General features: G+C 40.8%; 1 protein-coding gene and 1 long non-coding RNA gene across 5 annotated transcripts in view; one reads left to right on the forward strand and one right to left on the reverse strand.

The window, feature by feature from the left end:
- Positions 1-273: 273 nt before the first annotated feature.
- LOC144220773 (uncharacterized) lies at positions 274-13659 on the reverse strand. 2 transcript variants are annotated; one of them, XR_013331857.1, is made up of 3 exons: positions 13405-13659; positions 12957-13135; positions 274-541 (listed from the first exon to the last, which is right to left on the reverse strand). It is a non-coding gene; the product is annotated as an uncharacterized LOC144220773 (long non-coding RNA). The 2 variants fall into 2 exon arrangements; XR_013331856.1 differs by lacking the exon at positions 274-541 and adding an exon at positions 3724-4694.
- Positions 13660-13975: 316 nt separating this feature from the next.
- RAPGEF4 (Rap guanine nucleotide exchange factor 4) overlaps positions 13976-24749 on the forward strand; it is a 288709-nt gene continuing 277935 nt past the window's right edge. For all 3 annotated transcript variants that reach the window (XM_077751097.1, XM_077751098.1, XM_077751106.1), the window contains exon 1: positions 13976-14043. In XM_077751097.1, coding sequence (XP_077607223.1) covers positions 13979-14043 — 65 coding nt within the window. In that variant the 5' untranslated portion in view covers positions 13976-13978. The remainder of the gene's footprint in view (positions 14044-24749) is intronic.

Consider the following 24749-nt stretch of genomic DNA (forward strand, 5'->3'; position numbering starts at 1 on the left):
ATTATTATCAGTGGTTGCCTATAGTGCTGTGTTGAAAAATTTTCTGAGGCAGTGTCAAGGCTAATAGAAAAGAACACTATGATTAATTGGCAATAACTGTCATGGGCAAAAGAGGTAAGAGCGATGGCCTGGGTTCATAAAACTTCATCATCCCTGGGGTTAAGCCAATGTCTGTGGATGCAATTTCAGCAGGCTGTTCCTAAAAATATAACCCAGATTTTTAAGTCTCAAATTAGAGGCACTTACTATCCAGGCAACATTATTGTCATAGCTTTTATTTATTCAAATTGTGTGATTTATTGGCAGCTTTGACAGGCAAAGATATAAATGTAATTTAGACTTCCCTCTGTATAGATTCTGCTTGTTTAGTTCAGAAATCAGGTATTTTCAGGTCTCAAAAGTTCTAGTAAGACAATTTTGAAGGTGCACATACTGCTTCCAGCTGAGCAGTAGCTAAGCAAATGGTTTTATCTTCTAGGATTGTGACCACATATCTTCAATTTGATGACCAAGTGACTCCCAGTTTGGCTTTTAGGCTGGCCTGAAATACAAGGAAACAAAGAATAGGAAACATTCCCTAGTCAAGCTGTAAGTGTTTAAAAAGCAGACAGACCTCAGTTTCTGCTGTGGAAATTAATCTACTTACAGTGGTTCTCAAATGCTTGGATTTCTTAAGCTAACTGTTCTTTAAAAAAAATTTTTTTTTAATGTTTATCTTTTTCTTTTTGAGAGAGAGAGAGAGAGAGAGAGCGAGCAGGGGAGGGGCAGAGAGAGAGGGAGACACAGAATCCGAAGCAGGCTCCAGGCTCTGAGCTGTCAGCACAGAGCCTGATGCAGGGCTTGAACCCATGAACCATGAGATCATGACCTGAGCTGAAGTCTGTCGTTTAACTGACTGAGCCACTCAGGTGCCCCAAGCTACATGTTCTTGATTATTATTTTCTTGATGACAAAATGATAAATTTCAGATGTACATATCTGAATCCAACTAATAGCATACCACCAAAAATATCAGCTTAATCTGTTAAAAAACACATTAAAGATTTCCTCTGTTCATAGGACATGAAAATATCGGTAGTTTCGGAAAGAGTAATACTTTTCAACACAAAATAAGATTGATAAGCTAGCCACGAAATTCAGGTAGTTTTTAGTTATGAGAAAACAGTGAGACACAACTAAACTGAAGGATTTTTTCCAAAATAACTGGCCTAGAGTCTTTTTAAAATGTGTCATGAAAGAATTAAAAAAAAAAAAGAAAAACACTGACTGTTTTACATCTAAGTCTAAGAGACTAAAAAGGTATAATGCAATGTGTGATCTTTGAATTGGGTAAAGCAGAACAAAGACATAAAAGAAATTTCTTTGGTTTATTGGAGAAATATGAACATGAAATTTAGGTTACATAATAGAATTGTATCAATGTTAAGTTTCTTGAATGTGATAATTATAGAAGGTAGAAGAATGCCCTTTTCCTGAGAAGATATGTATTGTAATATTTAAGACCATGGTGTCAAAATGTCTGCCACTTACTCTCAAATGTTCAGAAAACAAAATATGTGGGTGTATTATACATGGAGAAATAAAACAAATGTAGTAACAGCTGGTGAATCTAGATGAAAGATATATAGGCACTTGTTGTTATAATTTTACAACCTTTCTGTAGGTTTGAAGATTTCACACAAAAAAATTGAGGAAAATAAATGAACTGGGAAAAAATTCAGATAATTTATACTTAACATTTATCAAGTTTAATGTCTGATGGCAACTGGTAACATTAGACATTTTAACTTATAAAAATATATTGAAAATTTGGGAAGTAGGGAGAGAATTTACCCATTACCCTGTCATTTCTAATACAAATATTATACTTTGCTCTTGCTTCTCAATTTTTTATGTGCATTTATAAGTAACATCACATTGCTACAATTTTCATCTAGTTTTCCACCTAATATTATGTCCTAAGAATTTCCTTTTTTTTTTTTATTGTGTTTACTTATTTTGAGAGAGAGAGAGTGAGCGAGTGGGAGAGGGGCAGAGAGGGGGAGGCAGACTCCAAAGCAGACTCCAGGCTCTGAGCTGTCAGCACAGAGCCTGATGCGGGGCTCAAGCCCACAAGCTGTGAGATCATGACCTGAGCCAAAGTCGGATGCTCTACCTACTGAACCACCCAGGCGCTCCCTAAGTCTTTTCTATTATAGTATATCTTAAGCAGTCACAAAAACCACTTTTAATAACTTTTTGGTATTCTTCTGTATTTTCTTTAACAACTCCACAGTTTAGTTTTCTAATGAGTAATCTTCAATGAATGCATTTTCATGTGGCTTTTTTCATATAGTGGATTCTAATATTGGCATAGAGTTCCCCAGGTCAGGTTGCTGGATCAAATGACCATTTATGGAGGACTATAATAAATGCTCTGTCACGATTTATTCTTTTAAACCCTTAGTGAGATAGTGGGAGCTTAATGAAAGTGACCTATTTCAAACAGTTACATTTCTTTGGGCCTGACTATTTTTAGATTTCTAACACCCCCATCTTGCCCTGTCCTTGTCAACTACTTGCAGGACTTTGGGTCTTTCTTTGCCACCATTTATTCTTTTAGATAGATTCTTTCAAACTGAGATCCTGGGCACCAAGAGGTGGGAGTCTTTAATCTTTTCAACATTTCACCGACCTAACAGAAATCATAAGTTTATTCACAGTTAAGCATATGTGAGTGAACTTAGAAGTGCAGTCTCTGGCTCTCGTTGAGCTCTGCTATGACTGAAACCCTGGCCAACAGCTCACCTGTAACCTCAGTCTCTGAGCCAGAACCCAGCCATGCTGCTCTCAGGTTCCTGATCCCCAGAGATTCTGTGAGACAATAAAGGTTTGTTGCTTTCAGCTGTCCAGTAATTTATACATAACTACAGATTAACTAATACAGATTTTGGAAATGGGATGTGGCCTTAGCAAAAACATAAAATGTGGACAAAAGACTTGAACAAGCACTTCATAAAAGAAGATGTCTAAATGATTAATGAGCATATGAAAAGGAGCTCATCATTAGACATCAGGAAAATGCATATTAAAAGCACAATGAAATATCATGACATACACACTTGAAATCAAACAGATTGACAACTCTAAGTGTTGATGAGGATGTAAAGTAACTGAGACTCTCATACATTGTTGGTGGGAGTATAAAAGAGGGCAATCACTTTGAAAACCTAATAAAATTGATATAAACCTACCCCTAATGACCCAGAAAGTACAGTCCTGGGTTTATACCAAAATAAATGATGGCAAATGTCCCAAAAAAGAAGAGTATATAAATGTTTTTAGCAGCTTCTTTCAGTATATGCCTAAACGGCAAATAACCAGGAGAACAGGAAACAAATTGTGACCCAGGCAGTAGAATACTATGCAGCAATAAAAATAAGTGAATCCTCTATGCAGCAACTGGATGAATCTCAAAAGCATCATTTTGAGCACAAGCAGTATATACTATATGATTCCATTTACTTCATCTTCAAAATCAGGTAAAACCAATCTGTAGTGATAAAAGTGAGAGCAGTGATCACCCCAGGATTGATAAGTTATATTGACTGGAAGATAGGAGGGTATTTCGGGGTGATAGAAATGTTCCATATTTTGACCTGGATGATAGTCACATTGGGCTATATGTATGTATCTTAGCCCATTCGGATTGCTATGACAAAATACCAGAGATGGATAGCTTGTTAACAATGGAAATTTATTTCTCACAGTTCTGGAGGCTGGAAGTCTGAGGTCAGGGTACCAGAATGGTGATGATCTTCTTCCAAATGGCAGACGTCCTGTGTCTTCACATGGCAGAAGGAGACAAGGGAGTTCCTTTGGCTTTCCTTTATAATATATCTGCCCTCATGACTTAATCACCTTCCAGAGGCCCAACCTCAATATCATCACCTGGGGGCGTTAGGTTTTAACACATGCAATTTGGGGGACATATTCAAACCAAAGCAATATGTAAAAAAAAATTCACAAACCCATACCCTTAAGATTTGTTCATTTTACTTCTAAGTGTAAATTATATCTCAATAATACATTGTTTAAAAAAATCCAAAGTCTTTTCTATGGTCCATGAGGCCCTAGGCATGGTGTCTTCTTCGGCTCCCTCTTTGACTTCACTTCTTGACACTCTTCCCCTTATTCATTCTCCAAACACATTAGCTTTCTTCCTGGTCCTCTAACACATCAAGCATGCTGCCACCTTTGCACTGAGTCTTCCCTCTGTAATCTCTGTCCTCAAATATCATCTTTCATTTTATTCAGGTCTTTGGTTGTCACAGTCACAGCTCTCTGGAAAACAGAGCCTCAGGCATGGACTTAAGCACTGTTAGTGGGGGACTTTACCTCTATTTGGGAGGTAAATCCCACGTGGTCACTCAGTATATTTGTATCCTAGGGCTACTGTAACAAAGTACCACAAACAGCATCACCTAAAACAATAGAAATTTGTTGTCTTGCAGCTCTGGAGGCTAGAAATCCAAAATCAAGATGTTGGCAGGGCCACATGCCCTCTGAAACCTGTAGGGGAGATCCTTCATCGTCTCTTCTAGCTTCTGGTGTTTGCTGGCAATCCTTGGTGTTCCTTGGCTGGTAGATGCATCATTCCAACCTTGGTCGCTGTCATCACATGGCTGTCTTCTCCCTCTGTGTTTCTGTCTTTTCTTCTCATAAGGACATGAATCATACTAGTTTAGGGCCTGCCCTGATGACCTCATCTTAACTCAATTACATCTGCAATGACCCTCCCTTCAATAAGGTACTGGGTTTAAGACTTCAACATATTTTTTGGAGAACACAATCCAAACTATAGCCCTCAATAAGCACATAGGCTTGGCCACACAGATTGACTTTGGGCAGGCTGAATGGAGAAATCATATATTGAAACAGTTTATCACAGGGAAAAAGGGAGGGGACGTTTATCTGCCCAATATCCTCCAATCTCTTGTCTCCCACTGGTCACAGTTCACTCAGGGGGATCCCCTGCATTTCTCTATTTCATACTTTAGGCCCATTGGCGGTTGCTCAGGAGACAAAGCCCTGCAGTTTGGCATTTCAGCTGAGTTTGGAGAGGAATGGGGAGAGGAGTCAGATATTCTAGACCTGCGGCCAGTGATCCTCAGGCAGGGAAACCACAGGGGTCTGCATGCAGTCTGCTAGTTGCTCTGGCAGCCAAGGAGGAGCAAGTGGCTGGGGATGAGACAGGTGGTGTATAGAAAGGTCCCTAAGCTCTGCTCAGATGTCACCTTATCAGGGAGTTCTTTTCTGACTATATCAAATAGAAGCCCCTTTTCCATCTGTGTACCCCCTTATTTTTCTTTTTTCTTTTTTTTAAAATATTTTTATTTATTTCTAGGAGAGAGAGAGACAGTGTGAACAGGGGAGGGTCAGAGAGAGAGGGAGTCACAGACTGAAACAGGCTCCAGGCACTGAGCTGGCAGCCAGCACAGAGCCCGACGCGGGGCTCGAACCCACGAACCGCGAGATCATGACCTAAGTGAAAGTCAGACACTTAACCGACTAAGCCACCCAGGCCCCCCCCGCTTTTTTTCTTAATTGTCCTTCATAGCATGTCCCCACTGGACATATATTTATGTGTTAATTTGCTTATATCTATTTGCCCCACTACAATATTCCATGCAAGTAGGACATTTATCTGTTCTCTGCTCTTTCCTTAGTGCCTAGCATAATGCCTGGCACATTTGTAGGAGCTCACTAAATATTTACTAACTGGAATGACTAGTTGAATTAATGATATAAAGAAATGAACCTTCTGTTGGGAGGCAGCTGACTGTGTGGCAGTGGGGTTATCTTAGACACAGACATACCTATCATAAATAGGTCAGGGCCCAGGTTCACCTGAGGGGAAGGCTCCATTTCCAAGGTTTAAATTGTGCAGCTCCCAGAGTTGGTGCAGAGCTCCCAGAATCACAGCTGCAAAGCCCCAGGGCCACCAGGCAGAGGAAAGAGCTGACAGAGTTGGAATCTCCCTGTGGTGGACTTGGAGAGCTGAAAAGGCGTGGTCCCCTTTGCCCTGCAGAGTCCTGGCAGGTAAAGAATCCTGTCTTTGCCTCTTGACCTCTTCCTAAGCTTCCTGACTTATTTTCTGCCTCTGGAACTAAACTAGTACTTCTAACCCAGAAATGCCAATAAATGTATCTTCTTTAATAGCATGGCACTACCATATTTTTTTAAATGTAAGAATTGGGACTCCTAAGCAAAACAGCTCAACCCTTTATTATTTTATTGTCCAGTTAAAATTTTATGTCTCACTTTAAATGGCAATTCTCTGTTTACCTTCTTCAAATTATGCATGCTTTTGGTTTAATATAATCAATAAGATGTTTAGTCACAAACTCATTTCTGTGCTTATTTTCTCTATGGACTCCACTATATGAAGTAATCTGTTTTTGAAATGTTGGAGCCCATATTGGATTACAGATGAAAAGGAGATTGTAACAAATGTTGGGTGGCTGTAATTCACTTGAAATTGTTTTCATGGTAATTTTTCTCTATTAATGTGAGAAATGCGTATAATAACAAAGAGATTTTCTGAATTGCATAATATCAAAAAGCAATGGTAGCTTGTTTCACCAAAATAGATATACTCCACTAGAAAATGGGCCTAAGACTAATGCTGTGATGTGGTGACATTTTCCTCACTCTAAACTATTTAACTAAGTTCATTACTGCCTGTCTAACCAACTCAACTTGAACAAGTGGCATACAGTACACTTCCACATATAGGGGGGCATTAATGTTTAGGTGAGGAAGGCTCTGGCTCTGGTAGTGATGAGCGAGTCTGGGGCAAGCTGAGGGCAAAGTACAGGCTAACAGCACCCCCCACCACTGCATCCACAGGTAGGATATGTGTGATATTCCTTAGCACTCCTGGCTGCCCAAGAACAGGGGAAAGGAAAGAAAGCAGATGGTGGCTGATAGAGATCACAGTCATGCAGGACAGAACTCTCCTTCAGTTGACGGATAACTCAGTAAACTGCAAGAAAAAGGCAATCTTATCCATAGCCTAATCTCCAGAAACCTATAGACTCTATTTCCTGGTGCCCTAATATCACCCTCATCAAGATGTAAGCAGTTTAGTGCTTGCCATGGTGGTGTGGAGAACTAGGGCAAATGAAAACTTAAATTCCCTGACTGCCTACAGCCCATTGACAAGTCCTTGAAACAGGCAGTGACCTCCCTCTCGGAGCTCAGCTGCTTGATGGTGACACTTTGCTAGGGACAAAACATTATCCTGACCCCCAGGACCCTGTAAGTCTACTTTAACATATAAAAATTCCTTTGGAAACTTCCTTTATCTCAACTTCCCCAAGATATATGCTGGCAATCATACAAGCTTATGGCCCCCTAATAGACATCTGAAGGGTCTCATGACTGAGGTTTTACTAAATGGTAGTAAATGGCATTCTCCTATCAGCAGCTAGCCACTCAAGGTCCTGGAAACCTTGCTTCCAAAACGCCTTGAGACTTACTCTATCCCTAACCCCTTCCCAACCCGAAGGTATATGATCAGTTACCTGTCACAACCCCAATGCAGCTCTTTCTGCCCACGAGTCCTGGCCCTGTGCATTAATAAAATCACCTTTTTGCACCAAAGATGTCTTCAAGAATTCTTTCTTGGCTGTCAGCTCTAAACCCCCCAACCATCACCCCAAAACCCCATCGGTGGGGTGTTGAACCTGGTTAGTACTTGCTCCTGATTTAGAGCAGAGTGATTTGCCTATCAATGATTTTCACAGTTCTTGGTTGCAGAGAATCTGTCCCTTTGGAAAACAAGGCCAGGTGGAGCTTTCAAACTCTTTCATTACCAATTCCCCTTAGGCAGGGAGTTCATACATGAACTAATACAAATAACTGCCAGTTTTCTTTATAGAGGTCAGTGTCCTTCTCTAGAATATAATTTTACTTTTGGAGCACAAGACTTTTCTTCTCTTTTAGGACTTACTGCCATAATTAAGTTATACATTTTATCTCTGAATAAAATTTTTTTGATAAGGTTCATTTTAACTATGTCTCTTGACTATACAATTTACCTTTCTTTATAAGACTATTAACACACATAGCCTCTTTTTAGGGGATATAAAAACAGACAACTTAAAATTTTCATTATTTCATTATGAATCTGGAAATTGGAAGGCAGTCACTACATAATCCCAAGCCTATTTTTTCCTTGTTTTTCACAATATTTCATCGTTTACTTTAATTCCAGTGCCCCCAAATTGGATATATCTAAAGTGCAATTAGAACTGCATAGCTAATTCCTCTCTAATTGGCTCTTACATACTATCACGATACAAATACCAAAAACAAACAATTCTGCTTTTAAAACTCAAAAAGAAGCCTAATATTGAGGTTCTAAAAATGCGTCATTTGTGACTTTGCCTTATTGATAAAATTTTTATGTTATCATAACCAAAATGTTAGCCACTTTCCTATCCCTGCCTATTGTTTTAAGATTTTAATCCAAATACGCTCCCCCAAATTGACAAATCTTCCAAGTTTTAAATCAAGACCACAATGTTTGTTTATTACAACTCACAAAATAGGTGTCTCCTGATCAGATAATTTTAATTATGCATTTCTTCTTTGGAAAGCTTAGGAGACCACATGAGCTACACTTTCCTAATGAGCGTGGTATTCCTGCTGTAGTCCTTACAACTCCCAGGTGAATAGTCTTTCCTGGGAAAGGCAATTGTCTTGGCTGAGTAGGCATTAATGTTGAAGGTATGGAAAAGGAAGTTGGCTTGTTCTGTTTTCACTAGACTGTCACAGATGCTAAATTCAAGTTTCACCTGAGGCACCAAACTAGGATAGATAGGAAATTCTAGAGTGAGGTGCCAAGATGCAGGCCTTTAATCTAAATACCAAAGAAGACAAAGATGAGCTCCAAAGATGAGCTCTTTAGATTTTAGATGAAAATCTAAAACTTTTCATCGCAGGAGAAAATAACAATGTCTAGGAAGTGGAAACTGAAGGAGGATTCCTAAGGAGTATTTTCTTGGTGAGAGCTGTGTTGTGATTCCTACCACCAAGGGTGGGGGTGAGTGACTTCAACGGGCCACTCACAGAACAGTTCCCTAAAGTCAAGGGCATGCGGAATTCACGTCTGACTCCAGACCTGGAATCTACAGATCAGGGAGAGAATTTGTGAATTTCTTCGCAATAGGGGTAAGTCCTCTTCTTCAATAAATTGATTGTATCACCAGCAAGAGTGATGGATATGTTTTTATAACCCACCTTCCAGTGAGGTAGCTAAAACAGAGTGAATCAGATTCTCCCTATACACAAACATGGGCATGCCTAATGAATGTCTAACCTATGATAGAATTCCAAGGACTGGAAAAATGTGGGACCCTACTCTGCTTCTATTACTGTGCTATTGATCTCTTTGTTACATACAATAACTACTCAGTGGGTATGTATTTATTTTTATTTGAAGAATGACAGAACCAGGAGAGCATAGAGTGAATGGAGAAAAGATTGTGAGATGAAGTCTAAAATAGTCCTCAGGAAACTTTAGTGTTTCTCATGGAGGCAGACGCATCCTTTATATCCCACATAGCCAAAGACCCGTTAATATTAACAATCTCAATTGATTGTCACCAGGTTCCCATGAAATGCAGAGGGCAGATGCTATTTATCTATATTTAACTATAATATAAAATAATATAATATAATATAATATAATATAATATAATATAATATNAACCATCATATTTATGTATAATACCATTAATGTCTCCACTTTATTGATGATGAAATAAGGTCTTAGGCCAAGTAATTTAAGGTCAAACTGTAGAGGATGGAGCTGCAGCTTAATCTCAACCATCTCTCAAATTCCTAACCCCGAACCTCTGCTCAGATGAACAAAATGGAACTTGGACATTAAGTAACTCATTCAAAGTTCTACAACTAGTAATAACTGTCATTAATGAACTTGGGTCTTATAACCAATCCTTATCTCATTGGAGATCTTCAGTGAAGATCTCAGCTCTCTCTCTTTTTTTTTTTTTTTACAAATAGTTTATTGTCAAATTAGTTTCCACATAACACTCAGTGCTCATCCCCATGAGTGCCCTCCTCCATGCCCATCCCCCCTCCCCCCCACATCCATCAGTCCTCAGTTTTTGTCAGCATTCAAGAGTCTCTCATGGTTTGCCTCTCTCCCTTTCCCCCAGATCTCAGCTCTCTCTTAAAGAAATTCTCTAATCTATAGGAAGGAGATTAAACAAATATTTTTTGCCAATGAAAAAACAGGCCTCAAAGGGAGATACTTTAAGTAAATTATATTCATATATTAGAACATTTTGTAGCTATTAAATTAAAAACAATTTCTTTAACATTTATTCATTTTTGAGAGAGAGAGAGACAGAGAGACAGAGAGACAGAGTGTGAGTGGCAGAGAGATGGAGACACAGAATCTGAAGCAGGCTCCAGGTTCTGAGTTGTCAGCACAGAGCCCGACATGGGGCTCAAATCCACATGCGGTGAGATCATGACCTAAGCCGAAGTCAGATGCTTAACCAACTGAGCCACCCGGGTGCCCCGCTATTAAATTTTTTGATGAGGTTTGTTTTAAACATGTAAGGCACTTTTCCATTCCAAATAGAAAAAATAACATAAAATGCTAGTGCTTTCAAGTTTGTATGAATGCATGTATCTATACACATATATAGTTGACCCTTGAACAACTTGGGTTTGAACTACAGGGGGTCCACTTACATGAAGATTTATTTTGATCAATACAGACAGTACAGTAAATGTACTTTCTCTTCCTTATGATCTTCTTACTAGTATTTTCTTTCCTGTGGTTTACTTTATTGTAAGAATATAGTGCACAATACACATGCATAATGAGCGTTAGCTGACTGAGATTGCTAAGGCCTCTGGTCAACATTAGATTATTAGTAAAACAGTTTTGGGGGAGTCAAAAATTATATGCAGATTTGACAGCATGGAGGTGGGGATGGTGGGGAAGGAGTGGTGAAAGGGTGGAGATTGTGTGGTGTGTATATCAGTGTCCCTAATCCTGACGTGATTCAAGGGTCAACTGTATATATGATTGAATGTAAGCAGCTAGTTATATGAATGTTTTTATGGGTGTATGTATGATTGTTTCTTTTTCAAATATAAAATTTAGAATAAAATGCTCTAAAGTATTAAAGATAAATTTTTATCTCTAGGTGGTGGAAATTGGGGTAACTTTTACTTTTTCTCCTATACTTTTCTTTATTTTCCTTCAAAAGATCAATACATGTTCTTTTTATTTCTCCTACCAAACAGGTTTATTACTTTTTAAATTATTATTTACTTTTTCAGTTTTATTTGAGATACAATTTGCATACCATAAAATTCACTCATTTTAAATATACCTATGATTATTGTTAAATTTACAAGTTGTGCATTCATTACAACAAGCCAATTTTAGCACATCTCCAACATTCTAAGATTTCTTGGGCCCATTTGCAGTCACTCCCCATTCCCACCCCCCAGACCTAGGCAATCCCTAATCTACTTTCTGTTTCTATAGACTTGTCTTTTCTGGACATTTTATCTAAACGAAATCATAGAGTATAGGGTCTTTTTTAGTCTGGCTTGATTTGCATTCTTTCAAAGAAAGAAAAAGAATACATATTCTCTGGTTCTATGCCTTTCCCATCAAAACCAAAGAAAATCCCTTACTTTCTTCCTTTTCATAATAGGATAATCATGCAACAGCATCTTCTTTACTTCTGTAGTTCTTTTTTTTTTTTTAGAATGCCCAGTTTTTAAAAATTTTTTAATGTTTATTTATTTTTGAGAGAGAGACACACAGAGAGTGAGCGGGGGAGGGCCAGAGAGAGAGGGAGACACAGAATCTGAAGCAGGCTTCAGGCTCTGAGCTGTCAGCACAGAGCCCAATGTGGGGCTCGAACCCACGAACTGTGAGATCATGACTTGAGCTGAAGTCGGCCCTTTAACTGACTGAGCCACCCAGGTGCCCCATTTACTTCTATAGTTCTTGACCAGCAGTCAAATCCCTTTTAGACCACAAGAGTAAGTTGTAGAACAGTAAACTTATAACAGATGTTTTTAAGGGTCTCTATTCTTCTTCCTCACAAGTTTCTCTATTTTTATGTAAAAAAATTATAACCATTTTATTCTTATTCAGTCATTTTTTACTTTCCTTCTACTCTTGATTCTTTTGACCTAACCAGTGACTCCATCTCTGAAGTGCAAGGGCTTTGGAATCAGACCTGGGTCTGGTTCAGGAACCGCCAGGCCAGTAGCTGGGCTCTCCTTTAAATAATTCTTCAACTTCTATTTTGAGGAAAGGCAGGGTCCCCATAGAGCAAAACAGATGCCTTGCAGTTCATTAGACCTATGCTCCTTAGAATGCATATTTGACTTCTTGGGCTCTCACTGCCAAGCCAAGTAGCTCATCAATGTCTTCCTTCCAACCCAAACAACACTCTCCCTCAAAGTACTGATAAATATAATTTTCTCTATTTCATTTCCAAAGATATTGGTCCCTTTTTGTGGAGTAGTGGCCTGGGCAGCTAGCCTTCTGACTCAGCTTAATAGAAGGGAACTCTGAATGCATAGCCTCTGACACTTGGTGGATATTCAATAAATTGTGACTATTATTAGTATTATGGCCAAAAACCATGTCAACTCAGAGACCCTGGTAATGACACATCATATGCAGTCATTTTTTCCCTCTAGCTCCTTACATTTATTCTTGAGTAATGGCATTTCGAGAGAGCATTTGGTAACCTTGAAATGTTCTCAAGAGCTCTTTGTAAATAAATCTTAGTAAATATAAGAAACCCATTTCCTCCCTCATACTTCTATCAGAAATAAAAGCAACAACAGAAATGCCTTTGGTACTCTTTGTATAGTGTGGCATTTTAAATGTTACTTACCTAAAAACATGATAGAAATTAATAGGATGGAGGTCAACTGGGGACAAGTGCAGAGCAGGGAGGTGTGGCTGAGGGAATAAGCAGAGGGAAAACAGCAAATTCTTTGGAGGAGTTTTATTCGGACAAAAGCCTCCCAGAATGCACCTGCTGTTTCATTCTCCAGTCTCCTTGAACCTCCTCTGAGCAGGGGAGTGAGGGAGGGTAGGAGAGAAAAAAAACCAAAGTGAAGTTAGCGGTGTTATGTCTCTTTCTCCATTATCTAGTCTTAAATGTACAGCATAAATATCAAAACAGTGTTTGGTAGTAGTCCAAAAGATTTAACTTGTCCCCAAATTCCTAAACAACGGTTAGAGCTTAATTTGATTTTTGGCAGAACGTAACGGAACAACTTCTAGGCATAACATTTGTTGTGCACACCTACCAGGGACAGGCTCAAGTGACTACTCACCCATTCAACACTCCAGCCAAGGAAAGAGTGGCCTGTGGGGCCAACCATCCAAGTTTGCCCAAATGACTTGGGATCTTGGCGCCCGGACCCCAATCCTCAGTTCTGCTTGTCTCCATTACTCCCCATTCTTAACTGTGTTTCTTCTCTTCGTGCAGGTGATAGAAGCCCAAGCAGGACCAAGGTCAAGGCCAGAGACTTCGGTTTATCATTCCCTCAGTCACCACTACTGGTGATCATTCTAGCCCACTGGCTTCCCCTCCCTGCTTCCAACGTGCCTGCACTGCACCTCCCCCCTCTTCCCCCCCAATTCCACCCCAGGTCTTCCTCATTCTTCAGGAGAAACTGTCCCCTGGATTCTATACTTGGCGACTACTGTGGGCGTTCCCGCTCTAAGCCATGATAACCTTCCTCCTCATCCCTTTTGAAAGGGGAAACGGGAAAGGTGAGCAAGAAACCGCCAGCAAGTTTTGACAACCGCCGAGGAAGACTAATGGGTTTCTAAGGAAACAGAGGCAGCAGCCATTTTAGCGGCATTCGCTGTATGAAAAATATATACACTGACATTCNGCCCAACATGGTCGCTGCGCACGCGGCCCATTCTTCCTCCTCAGCCGAGTGGATCGCCTGCCTGGATAAAAGGTAGCTCGGGCAGCACTCCCCCCACCCCCCACGCCGGGCTGGGGCGCTGCGGCGCCGCCCCTGCCCCTCACCTGGGCGCAGCGTCGGGTGTTGGGGGGTGGGAGAGCTGAGAGGGGCCGCGTCCCGGCCGGGGGCTGGGGGCTCACCCAGCCCCCCGCCTCCCGTCGGCGCGCGCCACCTGCACGAGATTCTCGCACGTGGTGGAGAAAAGGCAGCGCAGTGGGGTGCAGGGGCAGCGCCAGCCGGCCCTCCCTCCCCTTCTCGTGGCCCCCCGCGCGCGCCCACCCGTCGGCCAGCCGCTGCAGGCTGCGCTCTGGGGGCGGGTGTGTGTGTGTGGGGGAGATTTTACAGCGGCCTCACGGGACAGAAGGGTAGCTTCGTACCTTTCTTCTTGCAGTTCAGACCGTAGGGGTGCATGCAATTTAAGTTTTAAGGAGGGGTGAGGGGAAGAAGGGCAGGTGCGGAGTAACATTCCTTTTTTGTTCGCGAAAGCAAAGTGTGAGGGACCCAGTGGAGCTGTCAAGCAAGTGCCTCGCTGAAATTCTCAGCTCCTGCCCCCGCAGTCGCTTGCTCAAGGTCTGTGTTAGGAAGGTCACGCGGGAGACCGCTTTTCCCCCCGAGTGTCCGCGTCCCGGGCAAAGACCCTGACTCTGACAAATTAAAACCACAAAGCATTGTTAACTCCTCACGGCAGCCCTCTCGAAGGAGGGTGCCCCCGTCTAACGATTGCGGACTGCAATTGTTTCCAGGCGCTGACAGCATAATTCTCTGTTTGTCCAGATTGTGGGTTTAGCAGTAAACAGTACACAGTATGTTAGCAATTATACTTTATTACCCTGATTAAAAGGTGATGCCTCTGAACTTTTAAGAACTAAGCAGAGAGATCTTGCAGAGTGAACTGCCTCTGAATTTTCGGGTTGGATGCGGCAGGGCAGTGATTCATGTCTTGCAGCTATCTGCATGACATCTCTATTTGCATTTGTGTGAAATATTTTGGGCTCTGCCATATTGAAATTTTTACAATTAGCAGATCCCTAACCAGATCAAACTTGAAAATCTGAAATGTGACATGCTCTGAATACTTTACTATTACAGGCCTTTGTTGAAAAGAATTAAGTAATTTGAGAAAAGCTAAATGTGGCTCATTTGAAAAATTAATATATCTGAGAAATAATCTTTACTTTCAATTACCACACAGTAGCAAGATTTTTTTGGCAGGCAGTGCCCTATTTACTCGAAAATGATATGTACTAATATTAGAAGAATTGCTTGCAATAAATAGTAAGAGAATTGAAGTGATGGTTAAATCATACAGAATTATGTAGAGGAACTAAGAGCATATTTAAGTGAAGAGCCTGCTAATGTGATAAGTAATCTAAATTTAATAGTTTAGGAAAGACGAATTATAAAAGAAGAGAAAATCAAGCTCTTGTACTTGACCTATAAATAGTAGTGCTTCCTCATGAGTGAATTTTTTTAGATAATAGATTACATATTTCTATTTTCAGAAATGCATGGCATGCCATTTTCTGAACAGTCGACAATTCACTGGAAATCCTTTAGTCAATAAGTACTTACGGCAGAGTCATAGAGCAGTACTAACACAAGTGGGGTATATTTGACTCCGTCTTTTCATAATGTGAATCTGCCCAAATGATTTTGTTTGGAATATATTTTTAGAACACAGAGCCACGGTCTAATGCCACCATTAATAATAGGGGGAAAAAACCTACCAAAGGTGGGGGAAAAAATAAACCTCCACAAATACAGAGCCTAGCATTCATGGATTACAGGAGAGTGGATAGGTCAATAAATAAGTTAAGGGTTTTAGGCCCAGAACTGTCACCAGCTCTAATCTTGGAGATGTCACGTTTATTTCCTTGAGTGTCTGAAAAATGAGGATACAACTGTCTTACCAAGGATTAGTGGATCAAATAACAACAATAAATGGTGAAAGTAGTACTTTGAAAACTGGGAAGTGCCATGTACTATTTTATTTTGTGGTGTTAAGATAACGTTGCATTTTTCTGCCGGGTTGATGTTCAAATTCCTTTAAAGAACAGTTAGGAGTGGCAGTCTCCTTCAAAGAAGGCCTTAGGTACTTGTTCTGAAGTTGCATTTTTACTTAGATTGTCTGTTAATTTTGTGGGGGAGGAGGAAGTTTAAGGGTGCTGATGGAAGTTGGGAAACTGCCCTCAGTATTTCCAATGAATGCTTTCTTGATACCTTATTCCAGGTACTGTATTAGGCACTGGGGCTGTGTAGGAGGGTGGTGGGGGGGAAGATGAGTTGCCATTGACTTGGGGGATGGGTGGCCAGAACGGGATAGCTACATAAACAACTAACCACAATGCAATGGTAAGTGCTTTAATGGGGATGTATGAGATGCTTTGGGAATGCAAAGGAGACAGTCATTAGCTCTGCTTGGCAGGGATGCTTCCCTCAGGTTCTTGCCTGGACCTTGGAGGTTGAAGGAAATTTTATCAGAAGAGAATTTGGGGAGGGCATGCCAAGCAGAGGGAGCAGTGTGAACAAAGACACACAGGTGTGGCATATAAATACGCTAATTTCTTCCCAACCACAAATTCCTCTTGTGTCCAAGTCTACAGCATAGGAATGTGTGCTCCATTTTTCTAAAACTTGCAATCACAGACATTTTAAAGCCTAAAACACACACAAGAAAGAGGGAATGGTACAGTGAACCCCTATGTACTATTTGGGGATATGATGCTGGGGGACCTTTCCCATAGCTGCAAAATGTAGTTTGGGTATATGCATCATGCAAGTGGTACCTGTTGTGGACAACAGAAAAGGAGGGACGCCGTTGTTGGAAGTAAAAAGAGGAGTTAAAGGAGAAAGTGCATGAGTAAAGATGTACACAATACAAGTTGAAACAAACAAAAGAAGGAAAATAAAGCCTTAGAAATTTTCTTAGGCTCGCCTAGAAAGTTGTCATAGGCAGGCAGTGCTATAATAACTTGCATGTGGGGGAGGGGGCATTGAAAAATATATAAATACATGCATTAGGTTAAAGAAAGAAAATCCAATGCTTTTAATGTATCAAATGTCCAAGTTCTTGGACTATGGTGGGATCAAGGAGATGAGATTGTACGAATATTAATCTTACAATGAGAAAGACATTGAACATTTGGATGGATAAAAGACATTGAAAAAAGTCTCAGCAGACAGACTGTTAAAGCAAAACAAACTTACTGTTATTTTATTGATCTTACTGTTTTTTTTTTCCTAAACAGGGAAGGTAGTTAGAAATGTATTACATAGAAAAACAAAGAAATATATTCCATACTACCCACTATTTTGGGTTTAAGATATGTAAAATATCTGTGTGTGTGTGTGTGTGTGTGTGTGTGCTGACCATTGTTTAATTTTACTGAAAATATTTTTCCCATAAGAATTTAAGTGTGCCACCTATGAATTTAAGAACCATTTATAGGTCATAATTCTCATAGTTGGTAAGGCAATGTTTCAAAGATATCATACTCACAGATGTATAGTGAATCACTGCCGGTGTTCATCGCTATGGAGCAAGGGACAGATCCACCAGCTGCTAGTGTGTCTCCTGAGCTAAGAATAAGAATGGTTTTTACATTTCTGAATGGTTGGAAATAAACCAAAAAAGATTACTGTTTTGTGGCCCATTAAATTTATATAAAACTCCTATTTCAATGTCCTTAAACAAAGTTTTACTGGAACATAGCCACCCTTTGGTTACATGTTGTCCACGGCTACATTCACTATAGTGGCAGAGTTGTGTAGCTACCATGGGAGACTGTGTGGCCACAGAGTTTAAAGTATTCACTGTGTGGGTCTTTGAAGAAAAAGTTTGCCATGTCCCATTACAGATGAAAGAATCTGACTGACCGAGAAACCACTGGAGATGAAATTGTCTCCCTCTGGGAAGGAGTTCACAATATTTTCTTTTCTCATTCTTCAGTTAGAAGTGTAGTTTGGAGGGACATCCCCAGTTAATGGGCTTATTTGAGGATCACTGGTGATCACAGGCCAAAGTAAGAAATGAAGTTAACATAGTAAAATTATTGATGTTTCATTTTACAAACTGCTTCATAGACTGTGTCTGTTGCATCTGACTTAATCCCCAAATAGATGTTAACTATTTTGATGTGATTGAATGAAAGTGGAAGAAATCAAGGAACAAATCTGTTAAAAACCAAAATGATTTTGAGGCCTACATGGTGAAAGAGGATGACTCAGAATCAAAGCAGCGTCAGACATGGTCCCACCCTTAAGGAATACTGAAGATCAGAGAAGCACACAGAGAAGAAGCCTATCACTGGGGAAGGCTGATGTCGACCCAGACCCAGGCACATCCTCAGGGGGATGACATTACTCTGGTGAATTCTCAGGGTTCAGGCTGATTTGCAGTCTCAGATTCCTAATTTGTCAGCACATCAAGAATTAGTACATCTTTTTTCTGGGACATATACAAAGGTACAAAACTCTCAGAGACTGTAAAAATCAGAGAGACAGTTCATTAATTTGAAAATAAGATCAGAGAGGTGGGTACTCACTCTATTTGGCTGATGAACTCCTTCTGTAGGCAAGCTGTGTGGGAGATCTACTTGTTCCCAGAAGCCCATGTTGTACATTTACAGTGAGAAGCAAAGCTGCCAGATCGGGACACTTACAACTTCTGGCCAGCTCATTCTCTTCCTAGAATGACAAAGCCTGGGAATTGAATTATAATCAGAAGATACTTCTGGGAATCCTTTAGGACAGCTTGGCTGCCACCTCTTCCAGTTAGATGACCATTACATGTGCTCCCATAGCACACTTTGTCCACCACTGTAATATCATAAGCCAGACTCTGTCACAGTTTCCTATTTACTTCACTTTTGCATCCCTTGATGTCAGTTTCTGTATTTCATTCCTCGTTTTATCTTCAGTTTCACTGCACCACCGTGACTGTAGAAGGTGCTTATGGGATGGAGGTGCGATGGCTAAATGCATCCTCCTCCTCAGGGATGGATGGTCTCTGCAACCTTGCAAGCAAGTCCTTGCACCAGCCGCCCTTGCCTTGGCAAAGTCTTAGGTGGGCACCATGAGCATCTGTCTCTGCCATAACTTACATGTTTTCTTGGCACATGTGACTACTTCAAAAAAAAATGACATTGCGTAGCTCTATTCTGATCTATTATTAGAAAAGGTTATTATAGAAAATTTCAAAATAGACAAAGAGAGAACCATATGTTTCTTTTATATAGCCCCTTCCCCCTCTGATAATTATCAACTCACAGCCAACCTTGGTTTAGTTATGTCCCCATTCATCCCCCACTGCCCCTAGAATTATTTTGGTTCAAGTACCAGAACATAGTATTATTTTATCTGTAAATATTTTAGTGTATATCTAAAAGGCAAGAACTCATTATGAAGAAAACAACACCATTATCACACATTAAAAAATTCAACTTAGATCCTAAGATAATCAAATATCCAGTCAGTGTTCAAATTTCCCCATTTATCATGTAGCTTTACCTTTCTTGCAATTTGTTTGTATTAGGATCCATATACGTTCTGTATAGTTGATAATATCTCTAAGTCTTTTTTTATTATTGTAATTTCAGAGAGAGAAAGAGACAGAGAGTGAGTGGGAGGGAGGGCAGAAGGGGAGAGAGAGAGATTCCTAAGCAGGCTTCTGTGCTCAGCACGGATCCCCTTGTGAGGCTCGCTCCTACAACCCTGGGCTGCTTACCTGAAACTGAAATCAGGAGCTGGATGCTCCACCGACAGAGCCATCCAGGTGCCTCTCTAAGTCTTTCTTAATCTCTGGGTTCTCTCTTTATCTTCCTTTTTTTTTTTTTTATAATGTTTATTTTTGAGAGAGAGTGAAAGAGACAAGACATCAATGGAGGAGGGGCAGAGAGGGAGAGACAGAATGTGAAGCAGGCTCCAGGCTTCAAGCTGTCAGCACAGAGCCTGACACAGGTTCCAACTCCTGGACCATGAGATCATGACCTGAGCCCAAGTCTAACACTCAACCGACTGAGCCACCCAGGTGCCCTTCTCTCTATCTTTCTTGGATCTAGAGCTTAATTGGATTTAGATATGATTTTCTGGCAACAATACTTCACAGAAGTGTTACATACTTGCAACACCATTGCTTTCCATAATGTTAGTGATACATGTTTTTAAAGTTTAATGCTTGGTAACTGTCTTATCTGCAACTTCTTGGGGGGACATCTCATTGTAGCCCCAAATACAGGGGAGCACATGGCGTATATATGTGGAGCAATTAAAGGACAACACAACCCATTATGTAATCAGGGTTAAATTCTGTGATGCTGATTCTACCTACCCTAGGATTTTCAGAGAGGAAAGGGTCAGCCAGAGCTTGGCTCTGATTGAAGGCACATGAATGAATGGTGTGCCCATGGAGCTGTGGGCCTGAAGAAGGTTGCCTAGTCCATCACACCCGTGGCCCTGCAGCCTGGTCTTCTGAACATAGCCTGGGAACCCAAAAGAGTCCTCAGAGGAGGAGTGATGTTCAGCAAAGCAAATTTTGCCTCCTCGTCTTAGTGTGTATTTTCCCAGACTCTGGCTATTCCAATGAGGGCAGGACTGGCAGATTCCTTTTAGTTCAATTTCCTATTAATTTTCTATGTGTTCTTAAGATTTAATTGCGCTGACATAGTAGCTGTTTTTGTCCCCCCCCTCCCCCCACCACCTTTCCAACCTAAGGCAACTAGTTTTCCTTTAGTCAGATTTAAATCCCTCTTCATGCATCTTGAACAGTGGCAGTAAAGAGTGAGTTTTCCCTCCAGTACCTGCAATTTACAGATGAGGGAAAGAGGGAGAGGAGAGACTGCTTTGGGAGTCCCGAGAGACTGAGGAAAGAGAAGGAGGATGGAAGTAACTGGGTAGGGAGGATGACAGAGAAAGACCCAGACAAACACACGAAAGCAAACAATCTGACTGGCTGGACTGGAGGCACCTGGTTACTGTGTTTACTCAGCTGCTTCCTTCCGCTGAACAAAAAGAGAAACAAAGTGCTGTTACCACCCTCTTTTCTCTTCAGGCATACTCCTTCCTGGAGTACCCTTTCATATCCTCTGCTTTAACTATGTAGATTCCTTAAACCCTGTATCCTTGGTTTATCTTCTAGACCAGATACATTTTTGTCTCTCCATTGGATATTCCCACATTAATACCCCATTCATATTTTGGGGCAGACATTGTTTGTCTTCACCTACCTCTGCTATAGGGGTTGGAAAAATAAACTACTTACCTTTGTAGCCACTCTAGAGGTTAGGTGACCATGTGACACAGTTCTGGCCAATGGGGCATAGCAGAATTCTACTAGAGACTTCTAGGAAAGATTTTGCTTTATTGATGAAAGACACAGATGTATTTGATACGCCCATTCTTCTTTTTATCTGGAATTATGACTTAAGGCCTGGACTGTGGCAACCATATTGTAATCCCAGAAGGAAGGGCCAGGAGAAACACATACTCTAGTTCTGACTTTGTTCAGCTATTAAAGTTAGGTTAGTCATTCAGATTTTTTTGGTTTTGTGAGGAAAAAATTTCCTATTTTTTTAAACCACTCTTACTCTTTGTTAGGTTTTCTATTATTTGCTGTCAAAACTGTGCCTAACCAAACAAGTTGATACTCAGATTGTCTAAAATAGACTTCATCTTCCTCAGTCTTCCACTCCGTTGGTTTTTCCTCCTAACTCCTATTGTATTGACACTACTCTAATTCTCAAAACTTTGACCTTTCTTGGGGCCCTTTTTACTACTAACCAGTCACCAATTCTTCTCGTGGCCTTTATATTCTACCACATTATTTCAGGGCCATATCATCTGAATCTGGATCCAGATCTTCTCATTGTTTCCCTCTTCCAATTTGGAACATGTGATATATTCAAATCAGCTTTATTTTAGGGTCAGCCAGATCTGGATTCAAATTCTGTCACTCTCATCTTAGCTGTGTGATCTTGGTTAAGTTATTAATCTTTCTGAACTTTAGTTTCCAGATCATTAAGTAAGACTACAAAGACCAAGTATATGCCTACATTGAGGTTTGTGGGCTAATGCAAGTAGAGCTCATGGTCCTCTCTAAGTAGAGAGCATAGTGTAGGGGTTAAGAGGTTGGAAACCATTCTAGTTTTGTTTTTTTTAAGTTTATACATTTATTTAGGGAGAGAGAAAGTGAGTGCACAGAATGGGGCAGAGAGAGAGAGGGAGAGAGAGAATCCCAACGAGCTTCCATGTAGAACCTGATGCAGGGCTTACAGTCACAAGCCATGAGATCATGACCTGAGACAAAATTAAGAGTTGGATGCTTAACCAGCTGAGCTATCAAGGTGCCCTTCTAGTTTCGATTTTATTAGTGTGGTTTAATGTTGGGCAAGTCATTCAACTAAGCAGTTGTTTTATAGATTCCTCAGGATTTTTTTTTAATGTTTTATTTATTTCTGAGAAAGAGAGAGACAACATGAGCAGGGGAGGGTCAGAGAGAGAAGGAGACACAGAATCTGAAGCAGGCTCCAGGCTCTGAGCTGTCAGCACAGAGCCCAACATGGGGCTCCAACCCACAAACTGTGAGATCATGACCTGAGCTGAAATCAGACGCTCAACCAACTGAGCCACCCAGGTGCCCCTTCCTCAGGATTTTCTATGTAGACAGTCTTGTTGCCTGTGAATACTGAAAGTTTTACTTATTTTTTCTGATCTTTGTGTCTTTTATCATTTACTTTTCTTGCCTTATTGAATTGGCGAGGGTTTCCAGGACAAAGTTGAATGGAGGGGTGAGAATGAACTTCATTGAATCAGGAAATACTCATTTTTCTTCTATTTTTTGTTTCCTCTATTTTAAAAAGAGATTGTGCAATATTGTTGTTATTTCTTTTCTTTTTTAAAAATTTTTTATTTGTTTCTGAGAGAGAGACACACACACACAGCATGAGCAGGGGAGGGTCAGAGAGAGAGGGAGATACAGAATCTGAAGCAGGCTCCAGGCTCTGAGCTAGCTGTCAGCACAGAGCCCAATGCGGGACTTGAACCCATGATGGTGAGATCATGACCTGAGCCGAAGTCAGATGCTTAACTGATTGAGCCACCCAGGTGCCCCTGATGTTATTTCTTTTAAAATGTTTTATAGATATCATCTGGCCAGGAGTTCTCTTTGTAGGAAGTTTTTTTTTTTTTTTTTTTAAATTTTTATTTTGGACAGAGAGAGTGTGTGTGCAAATGGGGAAGGAAGACAGGGGGAGAGAGAGAGAATCCCAAGCAGGCTCCACACTTAGTGCAGAGCCCAACAGGGGTCTTGATCCTACAACCCTGGGATCATGACATAAGCTGAAATCAAGAGTCAGATGCTCAATTGACTGAGCCACCCAGATGCCTCTTTGGGAAACTTTTTGATAATAAATTCAATCTGTTTGGGGTGCCGGGGTGGCTTAGTCGGTTAAGCGTCCGACTTCTGCTCTGGTCACGATCTCACGGTTTGTGGGTTCGGGCCCCGCGTCGGGCTCTGTGCTGACAGCCAGCTCAGAGCCTGAGGACTGCTTCAGATTCTGTGTATCCCTCTTTCTCTGACCCTCCCCTGCTCACACTGTCTCTCTCTCTCTCAGAAATTTAAAAAAAAAATTAAAAATATAAATTCAATCTGTTTAATAGGGAAGGTTGGTCAGATTTTCTGTTTCATCTTGTATCAGTTTTGATGAGTTGTTTCAAGGAATTTATCCATTTTATCTGTTATCAAATGTATTAGCATAGTGTTGTTCATGCTGCTATTCTATTGGTATCCTTTCAATGTCCTTAGAATATGTAGTGATATTCTCCTTCATATCTCATATTACTAATTTGTGTCCACCTTTTAAAAAAATGTTTAGTTATTTTTGAGAGAGAGAAAGGCAGGGAGAGGCAGAGAGAGACAGAGACACAGAATCTGAAGCAGGCTCCAGGTTCTGAGCTGTCAGCACAGAGCCTGATGCAGGGCTCGAATCCACGACCTGTGAGATCATGACCTGAACTGAAGTCGGATGCTCAACCGACTGAGCCACCCTTGGACCCCTCCACTCTTTTTTTCTTGATCATTCTTGCTAGGAGCTTCTCAATTTTGTTAATCTTCTTCTTCTTTTTTTTTTTTATATTTTATTTATTTCTAGGAGAGAGAGAGACAGCGTGAGCAGGGGAGGGTCAGAGGGAGAGGGAGTCACAGACTGAAACAGGCTCCAGGCTCTGAGCTGGCAGTCAGCACAGAGCCCAACGTGGGGCTCGAACCCACGAACCGCGAGATCATGACCTAAGTGAAAGTCGGACGCTTAACCGACTAAGCCACCCAGGCGCCCCTCAATTTTGTTAATCTTCTAAAAAATCCAACTTAGGTGTTTTTCTCTATTGTTTGAGAAATTCATTGATTTTTGCTCCCCACCCTCGCATCCTTTATTCTACTTATTTCAGGTTTATTTAAAAAAATGTTTTTTAATGTTTTAAGAAAAACATTAAAAAAGAGAGAGAGTGAGAGACGGTGTGAGCAGGGGAGGGTCAGAGAGAGAGGGAGATACAGAATCCGAAGCAGGCTCCAGGCTCTGAGCTGGCTGTCAGCACAGAGCCCCACGTGGGGCTCAAATCCACAAACCGTGAGATCATGACCTGAGCTGAAGTCGGACGCTTAACCGACTGAGCCACCCAGGCGCCCCTACTTATTTCAGGCTTAACTT

This window comes from Crocuta crocuta, unplaced genomic scaffold, assembly GCF_008692635.1.
Source record: "Crocuta crocuta isolate KB4526 unplaced genomic scaffold, BGI_CrCroc_1.0 scaffold219, whole genome shotgun sequence".
NCBI lineage: Eukaryota > Metazoa > Chordata > Mammalia > Carnivora > Hyaenidae > Crocuta > Crocuta crocuta.